The following is a 25,611-nucleotide window of genomic DNA, read 5'->3' as shown; positions in this document are numbered from 1 at the left end:
AGTGCCAAGAATGGCTACTTCTGCTCTATGTTTCGTTAGCAGTAGGTGCTATCCTATGGGATTCCCTTTCCCCTTTTCAGGAAACAATACAGTATCTATCACATTCATATATGCCAAGCAGATGGAGTTGCAGGCCATGGTGCTTCGTTCTTGATGGAGAAGAAGATCTGAGGCAGATACGCAGCCCTTGAACAATGGGTCTGCTGTCAGATGCACCTTTCTGGACAGGGGGACACACTTCCAAACTGAATCCAGTCCAGAAGCAACAGGTTTCTCTTATTTGAAGGGGATTCAGACTGTGTTGACTGTTGATTGGCTAGCTCTTGTGGTAATCACTAAAGTAAAGTGTGCCTTCAAGTCGGTGTCGACTTCCGGAGACCACAGAGCCCTGTGGTTTTTCTTTGGTAGAATACAGGAGGGGTTTACCATTGCCATCTCCCACACAGTCTGAGATGATGACTTTCAGCATCTTCCAATATTGCTGCTGCCCAATATAAGTGCCTCCCATAGTCTGGGAAAAATACCAGTGGGGATTCAAACCGGAAACCTCATGCTTGCTAGGCAAGTCATTTCCCGCGGTGCCATTAGGTGGCTACTGGGAATCACTAAGCCCTGTTAACTGGGCAAAGAGGCACCTTTCATTATACAGTAAAGTTTTCTGACAAAAACAATTTTATGCAAATGAGAAACAATTTGCATGGGGAAAATGTCCAGATTTTTTTCTGGTTAATTTTCCAATTCAATTTTTTCTAGAGAACTCACATCTCTGGGCAAAATGAGGTGCAAGAATTTACAAACACTTCAGACCTTTACATGCAACAAAGGCCTATATGCATGATCCAATTGCAGTTCTCCCTTGGCAACAAGAAAAGGAGGGGGGACCTTGCCCAAAATGGTTTGAATTGTTTTGGGGGGGAAATGAGAGGCAGGAGAAAGTGGGCTCTTGATCTTGTGACTATAATGGAAAACTAGATCAATCCTAATAAGTTACAGACCGTAATCCTGCATTAACACGTGATGTAACTGGTATAGTTTGGTTTTCCAAGTTTTTAAAAGTTAAAAAGGGAAGGGAAAATCTCAGGAAACTATTTCTGTGTCAGTGAATTCTTCTGGAGCAGATGTTTCACCACTGTTCAGCAACAAATAAGTAGCATTCTGTTCTGTTTCCCATTTTATTCTTGCCCTAATTCATTTAAAGAAAAGAAATCAAAACGGAGATAAAGAAATACTATGAAACTCAGCATGTGTGTGTTGACATGGAAGGGAACAATAATGAGAGAATCTTGCAAGCCTTCTCCCTCGCCCTAATATTTTATATTTTTTCAGTTCTAAAAATAAATTCTCTCCAAACCTGGAAGGGCTATTCTTCCGCCTTGTGTTCTTCTAACCAGCATTCCTGAACAGCTTCACAACAAAACACTGGATACATCTGACAGGTGCAATAACCCGGAAAAATGACTTCATACTCTTCATAAATAGCCTCTGGGAAGTCATTTAAACAAAACCACAAAACATCTCCTTCAGATCAGAATTACCAGTTCCACAAGGAGCAATGAGAAAGAGCAGCTAATATAAAAACAAATAAGCTACCAAATAATTTTGAATACTGGTGGGGGGGGGGGGAAATCACTGAATGACAACCTCTTAGCTCAGGTCTTGTCTGAACAAAAAGTAAGCAAATGGTTGATATCAGCAGGAAAGGAAAGAAGCATTTGGTATTTTTTCTTAATGGCTGCACCCATATTTCACTTACGGTATATGATTTTCCAGAGCCTAATGATGTAAATAACTTGGCATATTATGAAGGCTCAGAGTTAAACACTCTTCATGCAGTGAGTTTGGGGCCATCAAAGAGCCTGGCACATGATGTGAATTACAAAGAGTTGGAGAACACTTGAGAAGAATTTCAAAGAAAGAAAAGAAAGCTTTTTGAAAAAGAGTGGGCTTAGTTTCGGTGGGGAGGGGGGAGCACCCATCCTTATTGGAGTGTTAAATCAGGCACAGAGCCTCAAGAGTTGCCAGTTTTAAATGCTTCACTATCAAAGTTAGAACTGTAGCAGTACATGCTGCCAGAAATGAAGCTGAAGTGGAAAGAAAGCCACAGATTGTCAGAGTCTGCAGAGGTTCCTGGGGTGAAGGCGGAAAGCAGGAAGGAAGGAATGAAAAATATTTCAAGCCAGTGGCTGTTGTTTTCTCTTCCCTTTAAGAAAGATCTTAAGGAGATGAAGAAGAGGATTATTCAGTCCAGCCTCAATCACACCTCTCAGCTATTCTGGATTTTCCAGAGTATTGCATGGGTAAATACAGATGACCATGTACAAAGTGGTAACTCATCTCTGCTTGGCTCTGCTGAAGTCTGCCTAGGAATGACTACAGAATAAATGGATTAATTTTTCAATGCTTACTGGATATTCAGAACATTAATACAAACTCTGATTTTAATCTGGAGACGATCAAGCCTCTGGGCCTTGCTGCAGGGCGATGACATCATTGGCATATGCCAGGGCATCAGTCCCTGCTACTACCTCCTGGATGCTTGCCAAAATATCTCCTACTTTGTGCAGCTTGATGGGGAAAGGGGAGATGACAAGGAAGATTCTCCAGAATTCCACTGGATAAATCATTAGTTTTAATGTTACCTAGTTTTAATTGTAATTTTAATCTGCTTTTAATTGGTTCTCGATTTTAATTGTTAAGTATTTTTTATTTTAATGTAAACTGTCCTGAGCCACCTTTGTAAGGGCAGTATATAAATAAAATAAATTTTAAAATAGGGATGCTGTGGTGCATGCTGATTGCAATAACTCAGATGTTGTAGTGAGCACGTGTCACTATATCCCAGACCTCAAGGTTCCCACATGACCTCCCAGATGTGTTCCCTCCCACCACAGTAAATTATACAAAGTTGGGTGGGATGAGCAGCTCTATGCCAAGGCAGAGACTAGTGGAAATTGTGGTTCAGTTCTGGACTAGGCTGGACTCTAAGAGTCTGAGGCCCAGTCCAAAATGGAGCAGGCTGGTGGTAGTGGTGTAAACTCCAGGTGTCCATATTCCTACATTTTAGAATTTGCCCAAACAATGCCTGCATGCACAGCGAGCATGCAGCCATCTGGTAAGCAAATCAACCACATCATCCAGTTAAATGGTGAGGAGAATTATACCATACATCTGCACCTAACCCCAAAATATGGAAAGCTACAAAGGGCAGGAAGTTACAGACAACTATCTTACCAAGTGGTTATACATACATATACACACACACACATGTGCTGTGGTAACTTTTCAACTGACAAATGGCTGTTAAAAGAGCACGATCCACCTTCACTGGGCTAGCAGATCTGCACCCCATCCCAGGTCTTGAATCTCTCAGAGTAGCAAGTTTCTGAGCAGAAACAGCAATGGCTCTATTCCACCCCCTAATCACCACCTGCAACCATCATTTCTGAGAATACTCAGAGAAGGATTTGTAGCTTTGTTTGCATCTTCCATTGATAAGATCACCACCAGGCATCTACAAATCCACTTGCCAGCTGGCCAATGCCGAGTGCCCCCAGCCCCCTGGTGAGCAAGATGCCCAGCACCACAGAGATCTCTCACCAGGGGTCTCATTTCCACTGCTATACCACTGCAGGTAAGAAACAGCAGAAATCCTTTCTAAGCTTGCTTTGAAGAGGGCTCCCACTTCTTCATATTTATTTATTTCACACATTTCTATACCACCCAAAACACAAGTTCTATGGGCGGTTTACAAAATAATAAAAACAGCCAATAAAAGATTAAAACATTTCAACAATTAAAATCAAAAAGTTAAAACTATTAAAACACTATTAAAACAGTATCTAGTTAAAAGCCCAGTGGAAATGACAGAAGTCCTGCTTCTCTCCTAAGCCCTTTGACTGTGTGCCAGAAAAAGATCTGAGGGAAGAGAAGGGATTGGTGGCGACCACAAATAATACCTGCCTAGTGAATGCCTGCTTAAGCTTGAATTTGTGGATCCTTGATCACTGCACACAACTCCCATCCACCCCACCCCCCATACTAATTATGTAGACTATGTATATACCACTTTTCAACAAAAAGGCTCTCAAAGTGGTTTACATAACAAAAAGGAATGAGATGATGGGTTCCTGTCCAAAAGAGTTCAAGGTCTAAAACGAAACATAGGGAAGACACAAGCAACAGTCACTTGGAGAGATGCTACCATGGGCTGAAGTTGCTATCCTGCTGATAAATGTAAGAGAGGCAGCACTTTTAAAGTTGCCTTTTTGCCCAGTTAGCAGGGATACATTTACTATTCATTCCCTCTTGCATCGTCTCAGTGTACCCATTACTGATGAGTGGTTCTGGTAGATAGATTGCTGCATGCACTTTAGCCCTGTGTGCTCTTTTCTCAGCTTCCTGCATCTAACAAGTACTGGCACACATTCAGCCTATTGCCCATTCCTCCTGTAGGATATGAAAGCAATGAAGTGTTACAAAACAGGTTATAAAAGAAAAAAAAATGATGAAAATTACTGATATTTAACACATGTCCCTTTTCTGAATTGGATAATCATCATCATCATCCAACATGTCCTTTTTCAACACACACTTAATGTAGCACAATTAGTTTTACAATGCACTTTGTATTCTGCAGGATGCTGTACACTAGAGAAACTCCAGTAATGCTACAGAAATCTCCCATTAACCTCCAGGTTAAATATACAAAACCTGTCCTTTCAATACAGGAGAAGATCTTGTAGATGCCGAGTCTTAAACAGTTTTAATCTGGCCATTTCTCTCTGTTGCTTTGATGCTTTTTAATGTAATGTCTTATTGCATTCATTATAGCTTCAATGTTAATATTGTTGGTGCTTTGGGAGGCTTGCACCTGAAGAGCAGGGCAGAAATCTCTAAAATATATAAACGAAACATCAACTCACTTGTTACACTTACAAAAAAATGTAGGTTTTGACACCTATATGGTTTCACGATCTGGGCAAAATGCACTTCAGATGGAAGCTGAGCAGTATGAATGTGGTCAATTAGGAACAATCCTTTGCAGTATATGCTATTCAAAAAGGTTAGGCATAAGCTCAGGATTGCAGAGTGTGATGAAGCAAGAGCATGTATCACCAGGTAGTATAGTTGCCTGGGACCTCATGGAAAGCAAGTCAAAGAATGAATGGAGGGAAAAATAGAGGCATGACATCAGGAAATAAGGAAGAATACATAGATAAGGAATAATATGGAGCTAGTTTCTTGTCTGCCATGTGCTTTGTTGTGCCTGGAATAATCAGGTTGGGAAGACATAGGCACATTAGGAATGTCACTGCTTCGAAGACTGTGGCTGGACACAATGGCTGACATACAGATTAATGCAGCACTGGTGCTATGCGGAAAGAGCCATCTCGCTTTTCCTCTGAAGCCCGCTGTGCCTCCTGAAAAAATGCACAGTGGTCTCCAGAGGTAAGGTGAGATTGACAAAATCCACCCCTGCCCTGTAGCACCAATACTGCATTAGTCTGAATGCTTCCCTATTCTGTGATTTCACCATAACTGTGATTGAAGAGGGTGAAGCAGGCAGTTGAAGATACAATGACACAATGAACAGCGATACAATGAAAAGAGATGGCAGCGGACAAGGGTTTTCAAGGGATTTAGAAAGATATCAATAATCTGTTTTAACAGCACTGGTAGGATTGGTCCAAATGCTCTAGATTCCAGTAGTGTGTGGAACCACCTCTGTTACCTCAAAAAGACTTACTAAAGCAACCAGCTTACTGTAACTTTCTAATAAGGTAGCAAATGGAACTTTCTAAGACAGTTCTCCACTTGATAAAGATCAAGAGCAAAACGGAGGTCACTATGTCACCACATAGCAGACTTGTATGAAACAGATAAAATGGATTTCTATATAATGGATTGAACTACCATACTCTTTCATCGGAATATATTTAGTTCTGTAAGTGTACATTTAGTTCCATCAAGTGACATTTAGGCTGAATCTTTGTTCCATCTCATATGTTTCTAGTTCTGTACAGTTTTGTATGGTAATATAAAGGATATTTAATTATTATTCCTGTACATCATTACCGTCTGTTATATGTTCTTTATTAAATGGCCTTTGTATAATATGGTGGGAATCTGTTTGGTTTATGTCTATAAGAATTCTCTGCAGAGGATGAAAACTGAAACATGATAACATAATTATAGCATTCAGCTTAATCAAATTCTGTCCTGAAATCTTATTTTCCTTAAGTACTGTACTCAGCAAAATCAATAGCCCTGTGTAATTAAACAGAGTTAGTATATCTCTTCCACATCAAGTCCCAGGGGGCTCTGTCCAGGCATTACTACTTCCAACAGAGTTGGAAAAATACTATTCCCTCTCTGTTTTTATTCTAAAGAGACACTCAGCAGTCGGGATTCTTGCTGGGTGAGGAATGGTGCTATCCTAGAACACAGGCACTATATTTTGTGAATGCCTAAGTCTACAACTCGAATGGGAGTAATGATTTTCTTCATGCTATCGACTGCACTAATCAAATAAAAATCATTAAAAGCCCTTCTAAACCCAAGACATTTTAATAAAGAATTACACCGGGATGAAGATACTATTGATTTGCCTAAAGGCTGTTCTCTAAAAATTAGAGTCCAATTACAATTATAAAAGGGGAGGGGGAAAAAGACAAGTACTACAGTAAACTAGAAGCACCTAGAGGGAGAAAGGAGCATTGGAATTCACAATGCTGGATGAAACCAAAGGAAAAGAAAGCAAATGACTGATCCATATGAAACTCTACGTCAGGGCTTCCTCTGGACATTAACAATGCAGCTAGGAAATTGTTTTGAGCTGTTCCAAGATTCTGCCGAATTTAACCATGTAAGTTCCAGATTAATAAAACCCATACACTGACTTAATTTCATACATTTAGAATGTAACGATCAGCTGTAAGATTTTGGTAATGTTTCAAAATGTCATTTTGGAGGTGAAACTCGAAAATTAGCACTGCAGGTCAAAGAAGCAGGCAGGGTAGACCTCTGGGTGTCACAACGAGATGGGGAGGAAACCCCCGCCAGGGACTACTTCTGCAAATCCCATAACAGTAATCTGACTGCAGATATTCCATATGAGCCTGCTCATTCACTCAAGTCCAAAAATATAGCACTGTTCTGAGTTCCATTGTCATCAGACTGATGACAAGGAACAGCATGGTAGCACAGCAAAATCAAATTTTCTCCCCAGGAAATCCCACCAGGCCAGTTTTTAAAAGGCTGGCCTAACTGGTTTTCAGGCTGGATGGCTAAACTGTGAGGAGAGAACTAGGATCTGTAGCAGCTAAGAGTGCGGCGGGAACTTGCTGGTAGAAATCTAACTCTACTCATGAATTCAGTAGTTGGCCTTAGGCAAGTCACTGTTCTCTACCTCAGCCCCCATTTACAACATGGGGATAGTAATATTGGCTGTCATTACAGAGTTGTTGGGGGAATTCCTGTGGTAATGTATGTGAAGTGCTTTCAACACTTTAAACAGCTATATAAATGTGTCTGTTTTTTAAACCCTTTGCTGTTTTGTTTGCTGCCTCTTGATGGAGTTTACTGAAAAGTGTTCTCTTAACTTAGGCATCTCACACACAAAAGATACCTACCCTGAACCTACTCAAAGGCACAGAAGTACATTTTTATTTCAATTTTTTATAGAAGCTATGTGTCTGTCAGTCAATCTTTATTATGGTCAGTGACCAACTATATATTTCTCATATTGAATAGACAAGCATACAACGTGCCCTAAATGCTAAAAAACAAGATTTAACTACTTTATAAGTGACATAGGAATCACTATCCTCTAAAACAGGGCTGCTCAACTTCAGCCCTCCTGCAGATGTTGGCCTACCCTTCCCATAATCCCTGGCTATTGGCCACTGTGTCTGGGGATTATGGGAGTTGTGGTCCAAAAACAGCTGGAGGGCCTAAGTTGAGCAGACCTGCTCTAAAAGAAACTTAACATAAAAATCATCCAAATGTCCTGGGAAATTCATTACTAATGGTAAAATCCAATCCAATCTCAAATCTTGATAGAAACAACATTGCAGAAGAACATGCTTCGATCTCACCAGTGCCACAAGGGCATTGTTACTGTGAAACAGGTATATGCTGAAATCTACCTTCCAGTAATGCTGAAGGGAGGGCATTGAAATGAGCCCTAGAAAATGCACAGCGATATTTTGAGTATGTCAAAGATGAAAGATCTTTGCTGGTGCAATTATAGAGGATTCCCTCAGTGTCTTAGAGTAGCTAGGTAGCTTCATTCTGCTGTTCAATGTCCCTTATATGCTGCTGAATAATTTCCTTTGACTGTTCATGACACAAGGAAAGTAAAAAATGAGGTAAAAGACCACAGAAAAACAATTTACCCTCTATATCCCTCTGCCAGGCAGACTGGAAATTACCCACCAATATCAAGGGTGTCAGTTCTACAGGAGTAAAATTAAGCTTAGGCCAGAAATTAATAATGGCCATCCAATTTCTGGCTTCTACTCTAATCAAACCTGCTTCGAGTCTTAGTGCAGCACTGACAATACATCTCAGCATTAGAAAGAGGCCTCTTAAAAATCCAGATTGAACCCTCTCAAAATTAGCATGAGGGCCCAATAGAACTCTTTACAGGAGTTGTGCTAAAGATTTTGCCCAAATCAATTTGATAGTCAAAGGGAGGAAACTTCCACCCTGGACATAATGACATCTTAAAATAGCCACAGCACTTCTTTGAGATGACAAAGCAGCTTACTTGGCCTATGTAGGTTTCTTCTGCATTGACCTGAAAAACAACGTCTAAATATTTGAAACATCTTACTTGCTCAATAGGTTGGTTATTAATATACCAATTAAAAATTTTTGACCAAGAAGAAAAAACCATGGTTTTTGTTTTAGAATAATTTATAAACAGGTGGTCTTCCTTACAATAATGTGCAAGAGCCTTAAGAGTTCACCTTAGGCCAATATGAGCCTGTGATAAAATAACCACACCATCCTCATACAAAAGAATAGCTGATGTCTCTCTGCTAACGCAGGGGCATGAAGAGAGAGGGAGGGGAGAGAGAACATGAACAAAAAAGGTGCCAGAATACAACCCTGTCTGACACCCTTCTAAGTGGAAATGGGGTTAGACAGTTGATCCATTAAATTACATCTGACTCAAAGGGTACTTTTAGCATAAAGTGTATACATTAATAACAACAAATGTTTATCAATTGTTGAATTTTTTAGCTTTGCTCAAAGAGAATGTCTTGATATTACAGGGTGGTCAAAGGCCACCCTGAAATCAACAAATGTGGTGAAGGAGGACTTTTTAGAGCTACCGGCATATTTTTCTAGAAGATGTTGCAAAAATAAACAATGATCCATGGTTAAGCTACCAGATCTAAAACCAGCCTGCGCCTCCTCTAAGATATTCTCCAATCGTATCCAATCATATAGATTCCAGCAAAAATGTTCTGCATATAATTTGCGGATTATATTTAAAAGACTAATCAGTCCATAGTTAGTGGGGTCCTCTTTGTTTCCTTTTTAAAATATAGGAACAATAATAGCCACACCCCAATGATGAGGGATGTGGGCAGTTTGATCTATATAAGTAAACAGGGCAGCTGGTAGACGAGCCCACCATTCCACATTGGATTTGACCACACCATTTGCAATGTTTAAATCTAGCCTATTTGACATTTGAGTCAAATACAGGCCTGCTAGATTACTTATATTATCAAGGCTGTGTGTCAGTGTCTGCATACCCTGCATGTAAACTCAAGAGCAAGGATGCCAGCATGGTACAACTCAGGGTGTCAAGCTCAATTGGGTGGTGGGACAGATTTGATTACAATGCACCTCTGGAGGATGGGTGGGCTGCATGTGCCTCGCTGCCTTCTCACACCCAACTTGTGCTTTCTGTCTTCCTCCTCCACCTTCTTGCACTCTCTTCTTTCCTTTCTCCCTCTCCCCTCTTCCTATCTCCCTTGCCCTCTACATACTCCTCATGACTTCCTTCAGTCCCTCTTTCTTCTCCTCCTTTTCTTCTGTCTGTCTTCTTCCCCCTTCTCTCTCTCTCCTTCCTCATCCTCTTCTCTTCTTCTCTCCTTAGAGAATGTGGGGTACATACATGCTAAATAAGAATAAACAATATCACATAGAAACATAGGAAGCTGCCATATACTGAGTCAGACCATTGGTCCATCTCGCTCAGTATTGTCTTCACAGACAGGCAGTGGCTTCTCCAAGCTTGCAGGCAGGAATCTCTCTCAGCCCTATCTTGAAGAAGCCAGAGAGGGAACTTGGAACCTTCTGCTCTTCCCAGAGTGGCTCCATCCCCTGACCGGAATATCTTACAGTGTTCACACTTCTAGTCTCCCTTTCATATGCAACCAGGGTGGACCCTGCTTAGCTAAGGGGACAAGTCATGCTTGCTACCACAAGACCAGCTCTCCTCTCCCAATTAACTGTTATGGAGAACATGGCATAGACATGTACTTACGCAGCTCTTCCCTGTGCTTCTCTGTCTGTTCAAAATATTGGCGGAGCTCTTCCGTGATTTCCATGTTGCTAAGGTCATATTCGATGGCTTCCTCATCATCAGAGTTCTCATCTGTTTCAGAATCTCTCTCTGCTGCTTCTCTTCTGCTGTTACGAGGGGCAGGCTGAGGCCTGGGTGTGCACCTGGGTCTGATGCTTTGGGTGTAGAGAGAATATGGTCCAGTTCTCCAGAACTTTCCATCCCAGTCAGGGTAACGCACTCTGGGATGGTTTTCAGGAGGACAAAATGACTGGTTGTAGAAGGACTCCATGGCTTTCCTGTAAGCATTTTTGTGCCTATGCATCCACTCCATGGCTTGGTTGTAATGCTTCCAGTATCTTGCATACACTTTTTGCGAATACCATGGTGCTTCATCTTGAGGCATCGAATTCTCCTAAAAATGTGGAGAAAGCATCTTGTGCATATTGAAGATTAACACATTTGGGGATCCCAAAGACCAGACTGTCTAGCTGTGGAAGCTTAAAGTGATACTTAGAGCAATTGTGACAATAAATCTAATGGCAAGTTTCAATATATCACCAATACTACCTATTTTGCTGAAGGCTCAGTTTTCTAAAGCAAGGAAGGGTGGCTCATCAAATCACAGCAAAACATCTGGAGGCAGGAGCTTTCTACTATTTTTGCTGTTGTGTTCCATTAGGAGCCTGAAACCAGGCTGATGGATGTAACATGGAGGCTGTTTTTAAGGGACCCTGTTGGATGTCATTCAGGTAGACAATACTGCCAATTTCAAGATTTTGTCATTTAAACCAACAGACCTAATGCAGCAGTCAAAAATGAGCAAACTCTCCTTTGCTCCACCACACAGATGACACAATATATTATTTGGGCTTCCATGTGAATGCTTAGCTGCATAGAGATGCCATGTATGAAATCTCACCCCTTACTCTATTTGGAGGGAGAAAAATCACACAAATTGGGCGTCTGAGCAACTGGCTAGAGACTCTAGTTCACATATTCTGCCATCTGTAAGTGTGTACACGCACATGCTACTCTTTCATGTGACGTGCCCAGGTAACATGAACTGACACAATGAAATCCCCTCACTAGGACACACCAATGAAGCTCAGTATTTCACTGTTATGGCAAGAAATGCCATGTGCATATTTCTCTGTGAAAAAGTTGGCAAGATAAACTTGATGAAATGAAGTTGCTCTCTTTACCTGTGCTAACAGATATAAAACGAGAAGGCCAAATCATAATACTACTGAATTAAACAGGATTGACTTCTGCCAAGTGAATACCCCATCCTAAACTATTAAGCATAAATGAATTCCAAAAGCCTAATTGTATTTACTCTTTCCTTTCAGTTTTGACAATGAGTCTTAAGAGGTCAGTCTCCTTTTGTTTAAGGCTAGTTTTACTTTCTGGTTCCCATGAGCTAGGACGACACTTTTGTGTGTGTCAGACATACTTGAATATAAGTAAACGTCTCCCTCTCCCCTCTAAAAGGGTTTGGGGTGTGTGGGCTAACAATAGGTTTGATCAGTATCTTACTGAAGTCAATGGCAACATTCTCATTATTTTAAGGATTCAGATCTAGACTCAATATCCTTTTGAAGTCAGCCTTCAAGGGCACAAGAACAAATAGCTTACTTTTATATACAATTTTAAAGATTTTGGTTAGGTTTAAACTTCTTGAGATCATATATACTTAGGTGTTTTTTTAATGCAAGCACCTTAAGATGCCAGTCTGCAGGTAGGACGTCTATTTCAGAAACCACTTTCTGGATCCAAGTCATACACCCAGTGCTGACTGGGACATTCAGAGCAGCTCCTAACTGATTGGCACAGTCCTCTCAGAGGACCGTATCATTTCAGAATGCACACAGATGATTAATCATTTGAAAGTGCCCCCATATCAAAAGCTCAGTAAGCTAGTCTTCTCCTTCAGCATGTTGGCTATCCATATGGACCCCAAAGCATGGTCTGAGGACACATGATGCAGCCACCCTGCTGAAGCTTAGCAGGTCTATGTGTGGGCAGTGCCTGCACAGATGACTAGAGGGGGACCCCATGTATGCAGCCTTGGATTCCACAATGGAAGAAACATGAAATATAAATGTATGAAATAAATGTATATTGGGACCAAGAAATGTCTTGCAGAGCTAAGTCAAGATATTACTGTATTGTGTCCAACGAAAAAACAGCACTACTATTCAATAGGATTTGTCTGGAAGGAGGATGCTCGCTTCACCCACTGTGATTTTTCTTTAGAGGAAACATCAGCAATAGTTTAAACAGTTGTGAAAGTGGTTAGTCTTATATTTTTCTTAAGACTATTTTGAACTGCAAACTATTATCAGCTGTTCTTTTTTAACCAAAATGCTTCTCAAGCAGATCTTGGTGGCGACTTCACGGAAAAGTGGAATACAGCTGGCTGATTTGCCTAGCTGTTGTTAATTTAGGAGAGGAACACAAAGGATCGTTTCAAGTAGTCAGAACTGTGATTCTGGTGCTTAGCCAAATACTTCTTTTAGAGAGCTGGGGCGGGTGGAGGGAGGAGGAGGAAAAGGGGTGGAAGTGACCCTGAGAAACCTCTAGCTTACACAGAATACTAAGGAGAATTCTGAAAAAGAGTGTTTTTTCTTTAAAAAAAACATTTAAAAGACAGAAGAAGCTACGAAGGCTAGTCAAATTAATTCTATTTACTATAACAACTATGTTTTAAAAGAAGCATGAATATATGGCTTTTCTAAGCTCCAGAATATGGAAACTAGAGGGGACATTTTGTCAAGTAAGTAGCAGTTATAAATCTAAGTAACACTGTTGCTTACTTTTCATAGGCATCTACTAACACCCATACACCCCAAGTCATTTCTTGGCTTTCTCTCCAGTTCCCAGCACCAACCTGGGCAGACCTTATCTATTGCCATGTCCCTTCTGGTTTCCACACTCCAGAGCTTACCAAAAGAGCCTCAATGCATATCACATTTTAGGTGTACATCTATGTACAGTATGAATGTGACAATAAGCTAGGAAAGGCTTCCCTATGCCTCAGCTCCCTACTCTCTTTTCACATTTCCAGCTTTCCCAGCTGATTCCTTTCTTTCCTGTGTTGCAACTAGAATACAGCTAATGCCTGATGGGTCCTAATGCTCCTTCCATTTACCCTCTGTTCCTCTTCTCCCACAACTCCAGGGAGCTTTCTTTACAAACCTACTATCTATAAACATTCTTGTGATCCTGGTGCACAACACAAACCTTAAGATGCTTGTCTCTCAAAAAGCACCCATTAGAAAAGTGATCACTAGCTGTCTACTTTCCCTTTACATTTATGTACTGTATTTATGAACTGTCTCTCCACTAGACTGTATGTATGTCAGAGGGGTAAAACAAGCTATGTGTGCACCGTTGCCTTCTATGCTTGACACAGGCTGATGGCTTTAATATATGAAGAAAGCAGTCAAAGGCAATCAGGGAATGCAAAAAGGCTGCTCTGTTATTTGTTTCCCCACCTCAGGGCAAGTTGGTTCATAAGTAGGACCTATCTGTTTGGCCTGACCTTCCAGGGTTCTTAAACGGTTGTAAAGGGTTTTAATATACCTGGTTTTTCAGGGTTTTTAAACTGTTTTTATTGTTTAACTGTTGTTTTATGGTATTTTAAAATCTTTGTCTTAATTGTTGATTGCTTTTAACTGTTTTTGTTTTATCTGTAAACTGCCCTGAGCCATTTTGGAAGGGCGGTAAAGAAATTGAACAAATTATTATTATTATTATTATTATTATTATTATTATTAAGTGGCTCTGTGGCAGGAGTGAGGGTTGGGAGAAGCCTCTTCAGTTGGAGCCTCCTAGCTGCATGGTAGGTAGCTCTGCCCAGGTTGGTGCATCTTCCCTTCTCTTATTTTAGGGGTCTTGACAAAGTTGCCTATTCACACAATGCACTGAATACTTAAGTTCTAGTTTAAATAAATATTGTGTTTTGGGAACTTCAAAACCCAATCCATATATCTGTATTCTGCCAATATGAAACATGCCAAATACTATCATCAGCAAATAGAAGAATTAAAAGAATCTTACCATTATCTGTGGAAATTTGTACCAGTGATGAACACAAACTGAAGAAAAAGGAAAAGAAGGTGAACATACAAATATCAACATTTAATGTATCAATTAATATAAATTAAACCCACAGCCAGCTACTTTCAGGGCTCGATTCAAGGTGCTAATTTTGAGCTTTAAGCCAAATGTGGTTGGGGGCCAGGGTATCTCGGGGAGCATATGTTTCTCATATAAACATTCAGGGTTGCTCCTGGTCTTTGCATGAGCTGAAGCAAGATTAGTAGCTACAGGGATCAGAGTCCTTTCTTGGATATTACCTGCCTGTGAGATTCCCCTCTCAGAAAGGCCTGCCAGGTCCCAAAGCAAAATAAACATCCAGGAGTCACATGGAGAATAATAATTTAGATTTACATCAATATTACACTTTTGTTTGCATTTTAAACCAATGAGTATGATGCTATGAGGGCTGCACAAGGTACAAGTCGAAACTCCCAATTATCTTTTGCAGCAGGAATTTTTCATTGCGCCGCACAGCGGATCTGAATGAAAGGAGATGGGTGATATCAGGATGGCCTCCATTCATCTGAAATGCAAATGAAGGCGCTACCACAAGGCAGCACAAAGGCACAGCTAGCACAATTGTACGGCTGAGAGGGAGCCTGAGCATTAGTCACCAACCTTCCCCCAAAAGTGCTGAGGTACATGAGTAGCTCTCTTGCCAGCAGACTACTCACACGGTTGGGGGGGGGGGGAGAGTTGAAATCTTTCAGGCCCACAGATGTGAGGAAGATGGAATTTGCTATTATCCCCCTGATTTTCAAGAGCAGAGGGTGGGGGGACAAACCAGACAGTTCTATGCACAGTTTATTATTGGCAGAATACTGCAGAGACTTGCAGCATTTCTGTCCTACAGATCTGTAACATACAGGCTCCTCTTCCATTCTATTTGTCTCAAAGACTGTTTCCCATGCTCCACTTCCTTTAAAGTTTATAGATGCTCATTGCATTTCTTTAATATAATACATCTGGGCTCTAGCAAGGTCACTGCTAGAAACATAAAGCTCCTTTTCTCACATGTGGAACACAAAGTCTTTTGTATCTGCCTCTCATTTCCTGTCTATAATTAAAAAAATAAAATCTGCATAGACAGCCAGCCAGCCTGCCTTGACTGTTATTCTACTGCCCGACTGGCCCTTCAGCTCTTATTGGACTTCCATTCCCATCATTCCCAGACACAGTGGCCTATAGTTATGGATGGTGAGAGTTGTAGTCCAACAAGAGCTAGAGGGCTAAAGTCCATGCAACCCTGATCTAACTAGACTACCTCTAAACTGACTCAGGTCTTAGAAAACAGCACTTGTGCACTGCTTTTCATTGTATGAGATTTAACACTAGCCTTATCGAGACATTACGTTGTGCAAGTGTACACTTGTACAAAATAGTAAGCCCATCCACACAATCAAAAACAGGGTAGGACAAGTGTCCTACCCAGGTTTGGGAGCTGTGTGAGCTCCGGATTTCTGGTTGAATGTGAACAAACAGCTAGGTAGGAGGGGAAAGTGATTGTGTAGGAAACAGGAGCTGGGTAGGGCCATTTTTCTTCCTACCTTGGTAAATTCCTGGGTATGAAAGCTGAGTAAGAGGATGCGGTCCTACCCAGCTCCTGCCTCACACCCCATGAAAACTGGGAGCTCCCCGCCTCCAACTTAGTGGTTTGCTCACACACAAGTGAAAATTGGGAGCTCACATAGCATTCAAATCAGTTTTCAACTGTGTGAATGGCCTTAGCGTCTGAATAGGGCCAATACTAGCAGTGCATGTTTTTGTGTGAATGACTGTAACTGTGCTCATTTTAAAAGGGAACCCAGGTATAGGTCCCTTAAATGCATAGTACAGATCAGAAGCATACTGCTGTACCCATGTTCAAGACAATGTGTGAAGAACTGTACCTATGTACAGATCTATGTACACAGTACCTCACTGCACAAGTGTTGAACACAACCACTGAATCGGGCTACTGTGTCTGCAGTAGCTACTAGCATTAGGAAAAAGAAAGGCTGATACGAGTGTCCACCACATCATGGATCAGCAGTTTCCATGTTTACATGAATCAAAGCAGTCATTTGAAAAGATCCAGCTTACCAACAAGTTTTGACTGTTGACTTCTTGAGAGAATCTACACCCATTTGATTTTCACCATAGCACTATTCAGACATGACTCTATACACATACGTGTTTTTGTGTGAATGAATGTACATGTGTTCGCTTTAAAACTGAACCTGGGTACAGGCCCTCCCAAATGCAGGATACAGACAGGAAGTGGACTACTGTACATGCATTGAGCATAATGTGTGAATAACGTATATGTGTATAGATCTGTACATGCATGTACACAGAAGCCCTGTTCAGGTGTTATAAAAACTGGGGACGTTGTACTGGTGTACAGTATGCCCAAGAGTGTGCCCTGAAGTCCTATCTCTGTGCTTAAGTGCTCAGAAGCCCCACCTCCCTGCGGTCCATGGTTACAGCGTGTCTAGAGAAATGAATACTGCCCTCGTGGAAATCTTCTTCTGCTGACTGGAACACTGGGGCACCCCAGAATTCCACATCATGGAAAAGATCTGTCCACGAGTACAGCGTTATGGACAAATGCTGCAACCATGGACAGCGGGGGGTGGGGGGGTCAGGCTTCAAGGGGTGCTGTACACAAGTACAGTGGTCCCTACTTTTTCTAATGCCTGAACAGGGCTAAACTGGATGTGCACTGAACATGTACTTGTGAATAAGGCCCATATGGTGCAGCAATAATCAATGTTCCAGACTACATTACAGTAATATGCAGAATGTGTGGAGCTGCCTTTGAAGACTGTGGGTGGGTTCAGCCTAAATAGCAGTGGTTAGTTAAGAATCATGCATGTGTTTACATGTTGTTCAGTCTAGGCCTGGTTAGTAAGTGACGGATGGCAACTGTTGCTAGGTACTGGGCTGGACAGGGAGAGTTCCATGGATTGCAGAACCCAGGAAACAGTCAGTTGGAAGTTAACTGCCAAGGAGGCGGCTGGCAGAAAGGGACTCAAGACTGGAAGTCAGTAAATTGCAACTGAGTGTGTGTTGAACTGCATATTTCTTGGAAAGGATCAGCTTCTGTTTTATTTGTTTTGCTTTGGGAAACAGTAAATCCTACTTATCTTTGAAATATCTGGACATCCTCTATTGGAGTCACACCCCCTGCCTAAACCATTCCCTGCTATGAAGGACAATAGCTATTATTATAGGAGAGGCCTTCCTGAGACAAATGGTGGCAGCGGACACAGGAACCGTGACAGGCAGCACCTCTGGTGAGTGCTTCACCCATCCTTGCACGAGCTTTCCATCTCAGTAACGACATGCCAAGATTGGTCATGTTGTACAAAATCAACAGTTTTGGTATATCCTACCCTATTTACAGCAGAGAACCCGATGTCTATCACTTCCTTCAAAGCTAATCTCAATTACTTCCCTGTGGTAGGTAGGGTACGATATGCCGAAACTGACATGACCAGGCTTGGCATATACCTTGGACCACAAGTTGTCCAGGTTATATAGGCTACCAACTTGGACCAGCTTTAGGGGACACATTTTGTCAACAGAAACAAGTCCACTGATTGCCAGTCCACCTCCAAGCACAATTCAAGGCACTGGTGTTTAGCCCTCAACAGGGAGACATGAAGGACCACTCTCATTCACCATGAGCTTGCCCATGAATTGAGGTCACCACCAGAGGGCCCTCTCTGGGTTGTCGCATCTACTGAGATGACCACCTTTTCCGATGTGGTGTCATCTTTCAAATGCTCTCTCCCCAAGCTTGATGTCTTTTTGGTGGCAGTTGAAGATTTTTTTTAAAAAAATAATTTTTTAAAAAATCCAGGCATTTTGAAAATATCAGTTAAATGTAGTATTATTCTGCTCCTGTTGAGTGTTCCTGCTGTCAACTATACAATTGTTTTATTGGTTTTCGATCGTCAGCCACCTCAATAGCATGTTGTTGAGGCCTGAGAGTGTACTTAAAAACAACAACAAATATATTCAGACTCTATGGACAGTGGCGAGGGGTCATTGAAATTGAAGCCTGCAAATTACAGGCTATTTGGAAGCATTAGGCCTGGTCACACATGTGCCCCTTGCCTCTCCCTCCTGGCAGGTAACATTCTACATTATACAGGCAGTCTATGTGGCCAAGTATCCACATGGAGCAGCTGCACCATACATCTGCCTATTGCCAACCCTGCAAAGGCTGTTGTCACCCAGAACATGCCTGTTCATTTTTTCAAAAACTTAGTTGCATGAGTTCTGGCTTACTTCTCACTTTTACACAGTAAACTCTCCTCCACCCCTATGAGCCTCCATCCTCTCCCCTCCCCACAATTGCAAAATCATCATGCAACCATGGGAAATCTCAGGGATTAGGAAGACATTCTATAGCTTTGTGGAAAAAATACCACAATCCAGAGCAGACTCCGCTGAGAATGATGGGGGAGAATTAATGGGAGAAAATGATTCAGGTTGCCAATTCCTGCCCAGCCACCATGATATAAGAACAAGGGACACTTCATTTAAGAAAGGGGCAGTAAATCTGGAACAAATGGGAGAAAATATCTCTGTACTGTCTACACAAAGCAGTGCTTTATTATTACATAGAGAGATGATTGCATTTTTTTGAAACTATATTAATCTTATGTAAGGAAAAACAGTATATTATTTTAAAAATCCTATGCAAGGTAGGTAATTAGAACCTTCACTTCGACATATACAAGCATCTGAAAATCTTTGCTCTCGCTCTCCATTTCAACTAGAGGGGAGGGAACCTCACAAAAATGTCAAGTTCTTGTCCTTGATAACAGAATGAAGAGCATAGATAAGTGAGGCAACATTTAACACACTATTAAAAATCAGTAGAAACGCTTGATTCATATTCCAAATGTTTACTGTATTTAAAAATTAACCCTCCAACAATCACAGAGTGCTCATTATGAAGGCTAGAATAACATCTAGAGCAAGGAAGTGTCTAAAGAACATCTCTTCAACCACTTGCCATTCAGCCATAAATTACTACTCTATATTTTCTACAGACATTAATTCTAATGCCAACCATGTCCAATTATCACATGCATGCAAATCCCCAAATGTGCATGAATGACAGCCTCATTAGTTACACAATATAAAGTTTAAAAACCCTGTAGAAATTTTAATCTTGGTTAAAACAATATTCTGTTGATCTAATCAAGACGACTGGATTACTCTTAATTTACTGTAATACACATTCTGGATCAAAGTAACTCTCCATAAAGAAATCTGAACTCTGAAACTATAATGTTTCATATATTAATTAAGTGAGAGTGTCTGAATAAATCAACTTCTTTGCATGATTTATTCTTCTTCTGTTAGTCCTGAGAGTACACTGAACCCCTATATACAAAGTTCCTATTCATCTTCCTCCTGGCTTCTGAGAATTCACTAGACTATGCTCCCACACTTTTCAAGCCCATTTCTATAGCCATGAGAGCTAGAAACTTCTCTCTCTCTCAAAGCCGAGATACTCAGGAGGCCAATTTCTATGCTCAATCCAAAATCTAGGTTTGCATGAAATACACATAGTCCTCCTAATAAATTGTGCATAGGTATCCCTTGAATTACACTGTTAAGTTCATGTTCAGCAAACAGCCAGTCATTCACAAACCACACCAGTGAGTGCAATAAGGGCCAAACTCTGCAAGATCCAGGAGAGTTGTGATCAGATATCCCCAACATTACTTTTTTTAGTCAAGAACAGCTCCAATAGTCCCCAAAATGGACTGGGATAGCAACACTGGAGAGGGTTTTTATAAGCTGTTTTCACAATCTAAATCCAGATATCCCACCAGCTGCTATTTGTCCTGGAGGGGAAACATATGGGTGCCTATAGCATGCTTTATCCACCCACCCCACCCATGAAGCACAAACAGCAGCTGGGAGTAGGGAAGATTTAAGAAGAAAACAGCATGGGGCAAAAGAGCTAAACTCTCCCCCTGCCAGCATTGCTCTTTCAATACAATTCAACCCCCTTTGAACTATGGTAGAACTAGACATATGAAGGGATCCAAACATAGATCTCTCATGTTTTTGAGTAACCTGGCATTAATTTGTCAGTAATTTGTCAACTCTAAGCAGCAGACCTGTAGAGCAGCGATTCTCAAAGAGGTGCAGTCACCACTGCACATCTGCATAGCCACGGTTTGAAAGATGACTTTTTGAATGAATAAGTTGGAAATTTACAGTGGGCAGGGGAAGACACACCAACCCAGATTAAGCCTTCCCTTAGGATTTAGGGTCAAACACTCGTCTCCATACAGGATTTGTTATGACTGAACTTCCTCTCTGGTTCTATATGAATCAATGAGTGAATAGAAGTGGTGAGGGGGGGGCACGCTCCATAGCTTTCATAAGTGCTCTCTTCTCATAGTCTCACCACCTCTTTTCCACCAGACAGTGCCTCTTTTGATCATCTTCTGCCATCTCTAGAGAGCATCCTTAAAAGGAGTTTCAATGAGGTCTGGGGCCAACATTCCTGCATGTCACGCTCAGGAAGGGCAACTTTCTGAAGCAATCCTGCTTTCTCTTTGGAGGGTAGGAGTTCCTAGTAGAGTTATCATATTTTTATAACTGTATAGCACCCGGGAGGCAGATAGTCACCAGGAGCTGCTGGTCCCACTCACTGTAACACTATGCCAGGACAGGCCTCATTTGTTGATTTTTCTGATATATACTTAATTTAATTATTACTATTATTTAAAGCACACCACCTTCCCTGTCCATAAATTAGCTGGCAACTCAAACTGCTGATCTCCTCCAACAATGGAAGCGACACACTCCTTGGAGAATCCTGATACATTCCGTAATTGAGAAAAACAAGTTTGCGTAAGATGTGATGGCCTGAAAATAGTGTTCCCTCTAATCCTCCCACCCCGCAGCTGTGCAAGGAATTACTTGTGTTCTGGGTGGCAGCATCAAGACAGTATGTGCACACATGCATTTAGGAGAGCTGGTCCTGTGTAAGCAAGCATGAACTGTCCCCTTGGCTAAGCAGGGCCTTCCTTGGTTTGTATTTGAATGGGAGACTACATTTGTGAGCACTGCAAGATATCCCCCTTAGGGAATGAGGCTGCTCTAGGGAGAGCATCCGCAGAGCCGGACTGGGGGCACTGAGAGGGTGGGGGAATGTATGTGGGGAGGGGTCAAGCTTTGAGCAGAATGGGTAATTCAGGGTGGGAGTTGGGGCACAGGAGTGGGGTGGGGCGCACCAGGAGGAGCACACTGAGAATATGCCCTGTTGCCCTAAGGGCAGTCTGAGCCTACTTCTTGCGACCAATTGGAAGGAGAGGAGGTGGGGGTCTCCAGACAGGGAGAGTGGGGAAGGGGAGCCGGGCAGCTGGTGCGGGGAGAGCGCAGTGAGCGCAGGAGGCGAGGGTGCACTGGGAAAATGCCCTGCTGCTCGGTGAGCCAGTCCGAGCCTGAGCATCTGCCTGCTTGCAAGCAGAAGGTTCCAAGTTCCCTCCCTGGCAGCATCTCCAAGATAGGGCTGAGAGAGACTCCTGCCGGCAACCTTGGAGAAGCCGCTGCCAGTCTGGGTAAACAATACTGCGCTTGACGGGCCAATGGTCTGACTCGGTATATGGCAGCTTCCTATGTTTCCCTATGCAGAACGGGGCCTTCCTGAACGGGGTCTGAAATTTACTGAGCGGACATTAAAAAAAAAAAAAGCGCTCTCCGCTTCAGAAGTAAGCGAGAGGGAAGATAATTTCCTCCTCTTGTCTCTTCTCCACCCGAGCAGCATAAGCGGGATCTTTACTTTTTACCCACGACGGGAGCTGAATGTAAGAGGGAACAACATAAGCAGCTGGTGGATGCGGTTCCTTCCCAGGGCATCACCCCGCACCCCCCGGATCACTGACCAGGACTGCAGCTCAGCCTTCTTCTCTGGCTAACACTAACAAAGACAAACACACGGCGGGAACCGCGGCACACATACTTTGAGCGCAGGCTGCAAAACTGGAACCACGCCGCGCCTGCCCTGCTATTCTTTCCTGTAGGCGGGGAAAGGAAAGGAAGAGGAGGGGCTCCGGTACTGCCGGCGTGCAGGAAGCCGAGGTCCAGAGCTGCCTCTTTCGTAAAACGGGTCTCAGTTTGTTTTCTGTTGGGCAATAGCGCCATCTGCTGGATCAGTGCCAGCATCACAGGCAGCGTTACCGGAAATCCTTATGGCGTTCCTGGACGCTTTATATATTACATTCCAACCCCTGCAAACCCTCAAAAGCTTAAGCATAGTTGGCATTACAAAGCTTTGGGGAAACACAAATGATTTTTCTTCTTCTGAAAGAGCAAGATTTTTTTAACTAAGATAAACCAAAATGGGATCTAAAGATTATGGAGATTTTGCTTTGGCTTCCACTTGTTCCGCTGTGTGTTGACATAACCAACCATTTGTCCTCAAGATGTCATGGCTATACAGATTCCTATGATGGGATTCCCATGCAGAAGTATCTTGGCAATGATGCCAACTTTGCTATATACCAGAATTCCAGGTATTCAAATCAGTGGTATCAGACAAATTTGATTCCTGCGAGTTTTGATGTGCAATACCATTGGAGAGGGTGTTTTTGTTTTTTTTTTAAAGGAATCTGAAGCTGATGTTACCCAAGCACAGGCTGTTGTCCAGACAGCAACTCATAGAGCACCATTCTGTAGGAAAACATGTCCACCTTTTTGTCATAGACAATCCAAGATCGTATCTCTGGGGCTTGGTACCCAGGTGTGCCCTCCACACCTACAGCCCCTTCGTGGAAGGACTGTCAAGAAATCCTGTAGTCCTACAGTTTTCTATTGATGCCCTCTTTCATATCTTTTGCAGACACGAATGAAGATGCCCTCTACCAAGTCAAACCATAATTCTGTTAGCTCAGTATTGTCTACACTGCCTGGCAGGGGCTCCCCAGAGTTTGACAGGACTTTCCCAGCCCTACCTGGAGATGCTAGGGATTGAATAAGACCTTCTGCATGCAAAGCATATGCTATACCACTAATATACAGCCCCTCTCTACTGTAGCAGGGGAGGTAGTTCATATCTCTCCTACTCTTATGCTGTTGTCACAACCCAGCACAAAAGATCTGCACGTATTAGTGGTTTTCCATTCTCATTGCCAAATGCATATCCAGAATGGATCACATCCCTATCTGCACCATGAACTATGTTGCTTTTTGTGAAGCCCATTGAATTTGCAGTATGCATTTTATAATACATATGGAGATGCACCTCTGCATCTGGGTAACACACATCACTAGAACAGCAGCTAGATTTGGATCCAGTTTTGCACAACATTTCCCTAGAAAGACATTTGACATACTGGGAATATTTGTTCTTTGGGCAAAATGTAAACACATCCTTCATTTGACCCTGACCCTCTACAGATAAATGAGTACATTGGCTAAAAGTCATGCTGCTGTTAATATGATTTCCATGGTATATTTCTGGTGATTATGCTTTCATATCGGCTGGCATTTCAAGTAAGTACAGCATTTATAGGCAACCAAATAGCCTCCAAGCAATTACCAAACTGGAATTAAAAACAAACTCAAAAAAGGATTGATCTCTACAGACCTGACATGGTCTCCTCTCTCTGTAAGAGAGTATTGAACACAACTGATCATGACAGTCTTCTTATAATTGACAAGTTCTCTAGTTCCTATCAATCCTGCTCAGCCTAATAGCTGGGAGACAGCATAACTCCAAACAACTAGGAGCTGACTTTCACATACTGTAATTGGGTCTTAAAAATGCTTGTCTGTGTTTAGGGAGGAGAATTCTCTGAATTTATTTATTTATTTAATTCACAGTATAAATAAACTTTCCACCCTCTTGCACTAAATTATAGGCGCAGGCATTGTTTCAGAGTTGGGGGAGGAGGAAAGTATAGTCACTCTGCTCCTCCACCTATCAGCAGGAGCCAAAAGCCTGAGATCCTCTCTGGGAGTCCACCAGACCAACAAACTCCATCCCCGCTGATCATCTCATCTTTGGCAGCCCCTGCCTTCAATAAAGCCCTACATTTAGGACACCCCTCCCCCCCTCCCCATTTGCTTCTTCTTCCTGGCCAGGCAGGTGGATTGGCCAGCCAATCCCTGGCCTCCAAAGGGAACTTATTCTCCAACTCTACCCCCTTCAGTAGCCTTTCTACACCTGTTTACAGCTGTGGAGTTGATATCATCACTATTCCCTTCCCACCACTCTGCTGCCTCTTGGGCTGCACCAACCCATCCCCCAGCAGCTGTTGCACGCCTCTCTGAGCCCTTCCTGATTTCTGAAAGGTATTTACTGGGGTTGTCCTGGCATCTGGAGCCCCCTGCTTCTCCCGGCATACTGCCGTTTTACTGGGTAAACGACCCTGTCCCATGGAGGAGGGTAGAAAAAGCTGACAATGCTATACTTATTATTTAAAAAATGCAAATAAACAACTTCTTCCCTTATCAATCCTGAATTTAAGAGATGCTACATAAGAAGAAGTAATCAGTAACAATTGTCTCCTAGACGAAGATGAATGTTTCAGTAGTGGCCGGTGAGGGTGGTGCTGGCCAGAGGTACCTTTAAAAACCCATTACCTGCAGTATCCTGGGCGGCTGCTGCCATGGCTCTGGCACTCATCCGGCCTCTGCACATGTGTGGAGGCCATTTGCATGGTCAGCATGGCCTCCATGCATGTGCAGAGGCCGGATGAGTGTCAGAGCCACAGCAGTCACCACGCAGGATACCAGGCGGGGCGCCGCTGTTCATGGTGGCTTTCAGGTAGCTGGTGGTATTGTAGGTAATGACTCTTTAAAGGTACCTCTCGCCACCCCCACTGCACTGCCCTCACCGGCCGCCACTGGAATGTTTGATACAGCGTGTACAGCAGTGATCTTCACTGCTTTTCAAGGGAGGGTCACTTGGGGCGGGAGGAACCCAACCCTGCAATTTGAGAGTCATTTCCCAC

At 42.4% G+C, this 25,611-nt stretch overlaps 1 protein-coding gene and 1 long non-coding RNA gene across 6 annotated transcripts in view; one reads left to right on the top strand and one right to left on the bottom strand.

Moving 5' to 3' along the window:
* Window positions 1–25,611, bottom strand: part of GEMIN8 (gem nuclear organelle associated protein 8) — a 76,208-nt gene that overhangs the window by 29,099 nt on the left and 21,498 nt on the right. Inside the window, exons 1-3 of one of the 5 annotated variants that reach the window (XM_053304986.1) lie at window positions 22,617–22,733; window positions 14,591–14,628; window positions 10,508–10,940 (exon numbers count right to left, since the gene is read on the bottom strand). In XM_053304986.1, the coding sequence (XP_053160961.1) occupies window positions 10,508–10,940; window positions 14,591–14,593 (436 nt within the window). In that variant the 5' untranslated portion in view covers window positions 14,594–14,628; window positions 22,617–22,733. Of the gene's footprint in view, window positions 1–10,507; window positions 10,941–14,590; window positions 14,629–14,889; window positions 15,065–16,714; window positions 16,734–22,539; window positions 22,734–25,611 lie in introns of those variants that run through there. The other 4 variants (XM_053304987.1, XM_053304988.1, XM_053304983.1 and 1 more) reach the window with 4 other exon arrangements.
* LOC128349081 (uncharacterized) overlaps window positions 17,617–25,611 on the top strand; it is a 96,237-nt gene continuing 88,242 nt past the window's right edge. Inside the window, exon 1 of the long non-coding RNA XR_008318545.1 lies at window positions 17,617–17,910. This is a non-coding gene — a long non-coding RNA (uncharacterized LOC128349081). The remainder of the gene's footprint in view (window positions 17,911–25,611) is intronic.

This window comes from Hemicordylus capensis, chromosome 3 (genome assembly GCF_027244095.1).
Source record: "Hemicordylus capensis ecotype Gifberg chromosome 3, rHemCap1.1.pri, whole genome shotgun sequence".
NCBI lineage: Eukaryota > Metazoa > Chordata > Lepidosauria > Squamata > Cordylidae > Hemicordylus > Hemicordylus capensis.
The sequence above is the reverse complement of the archived record's forward strand: the minus strand, read 5'-3'. Positions and strand labels throughout refer to the sequence as shown.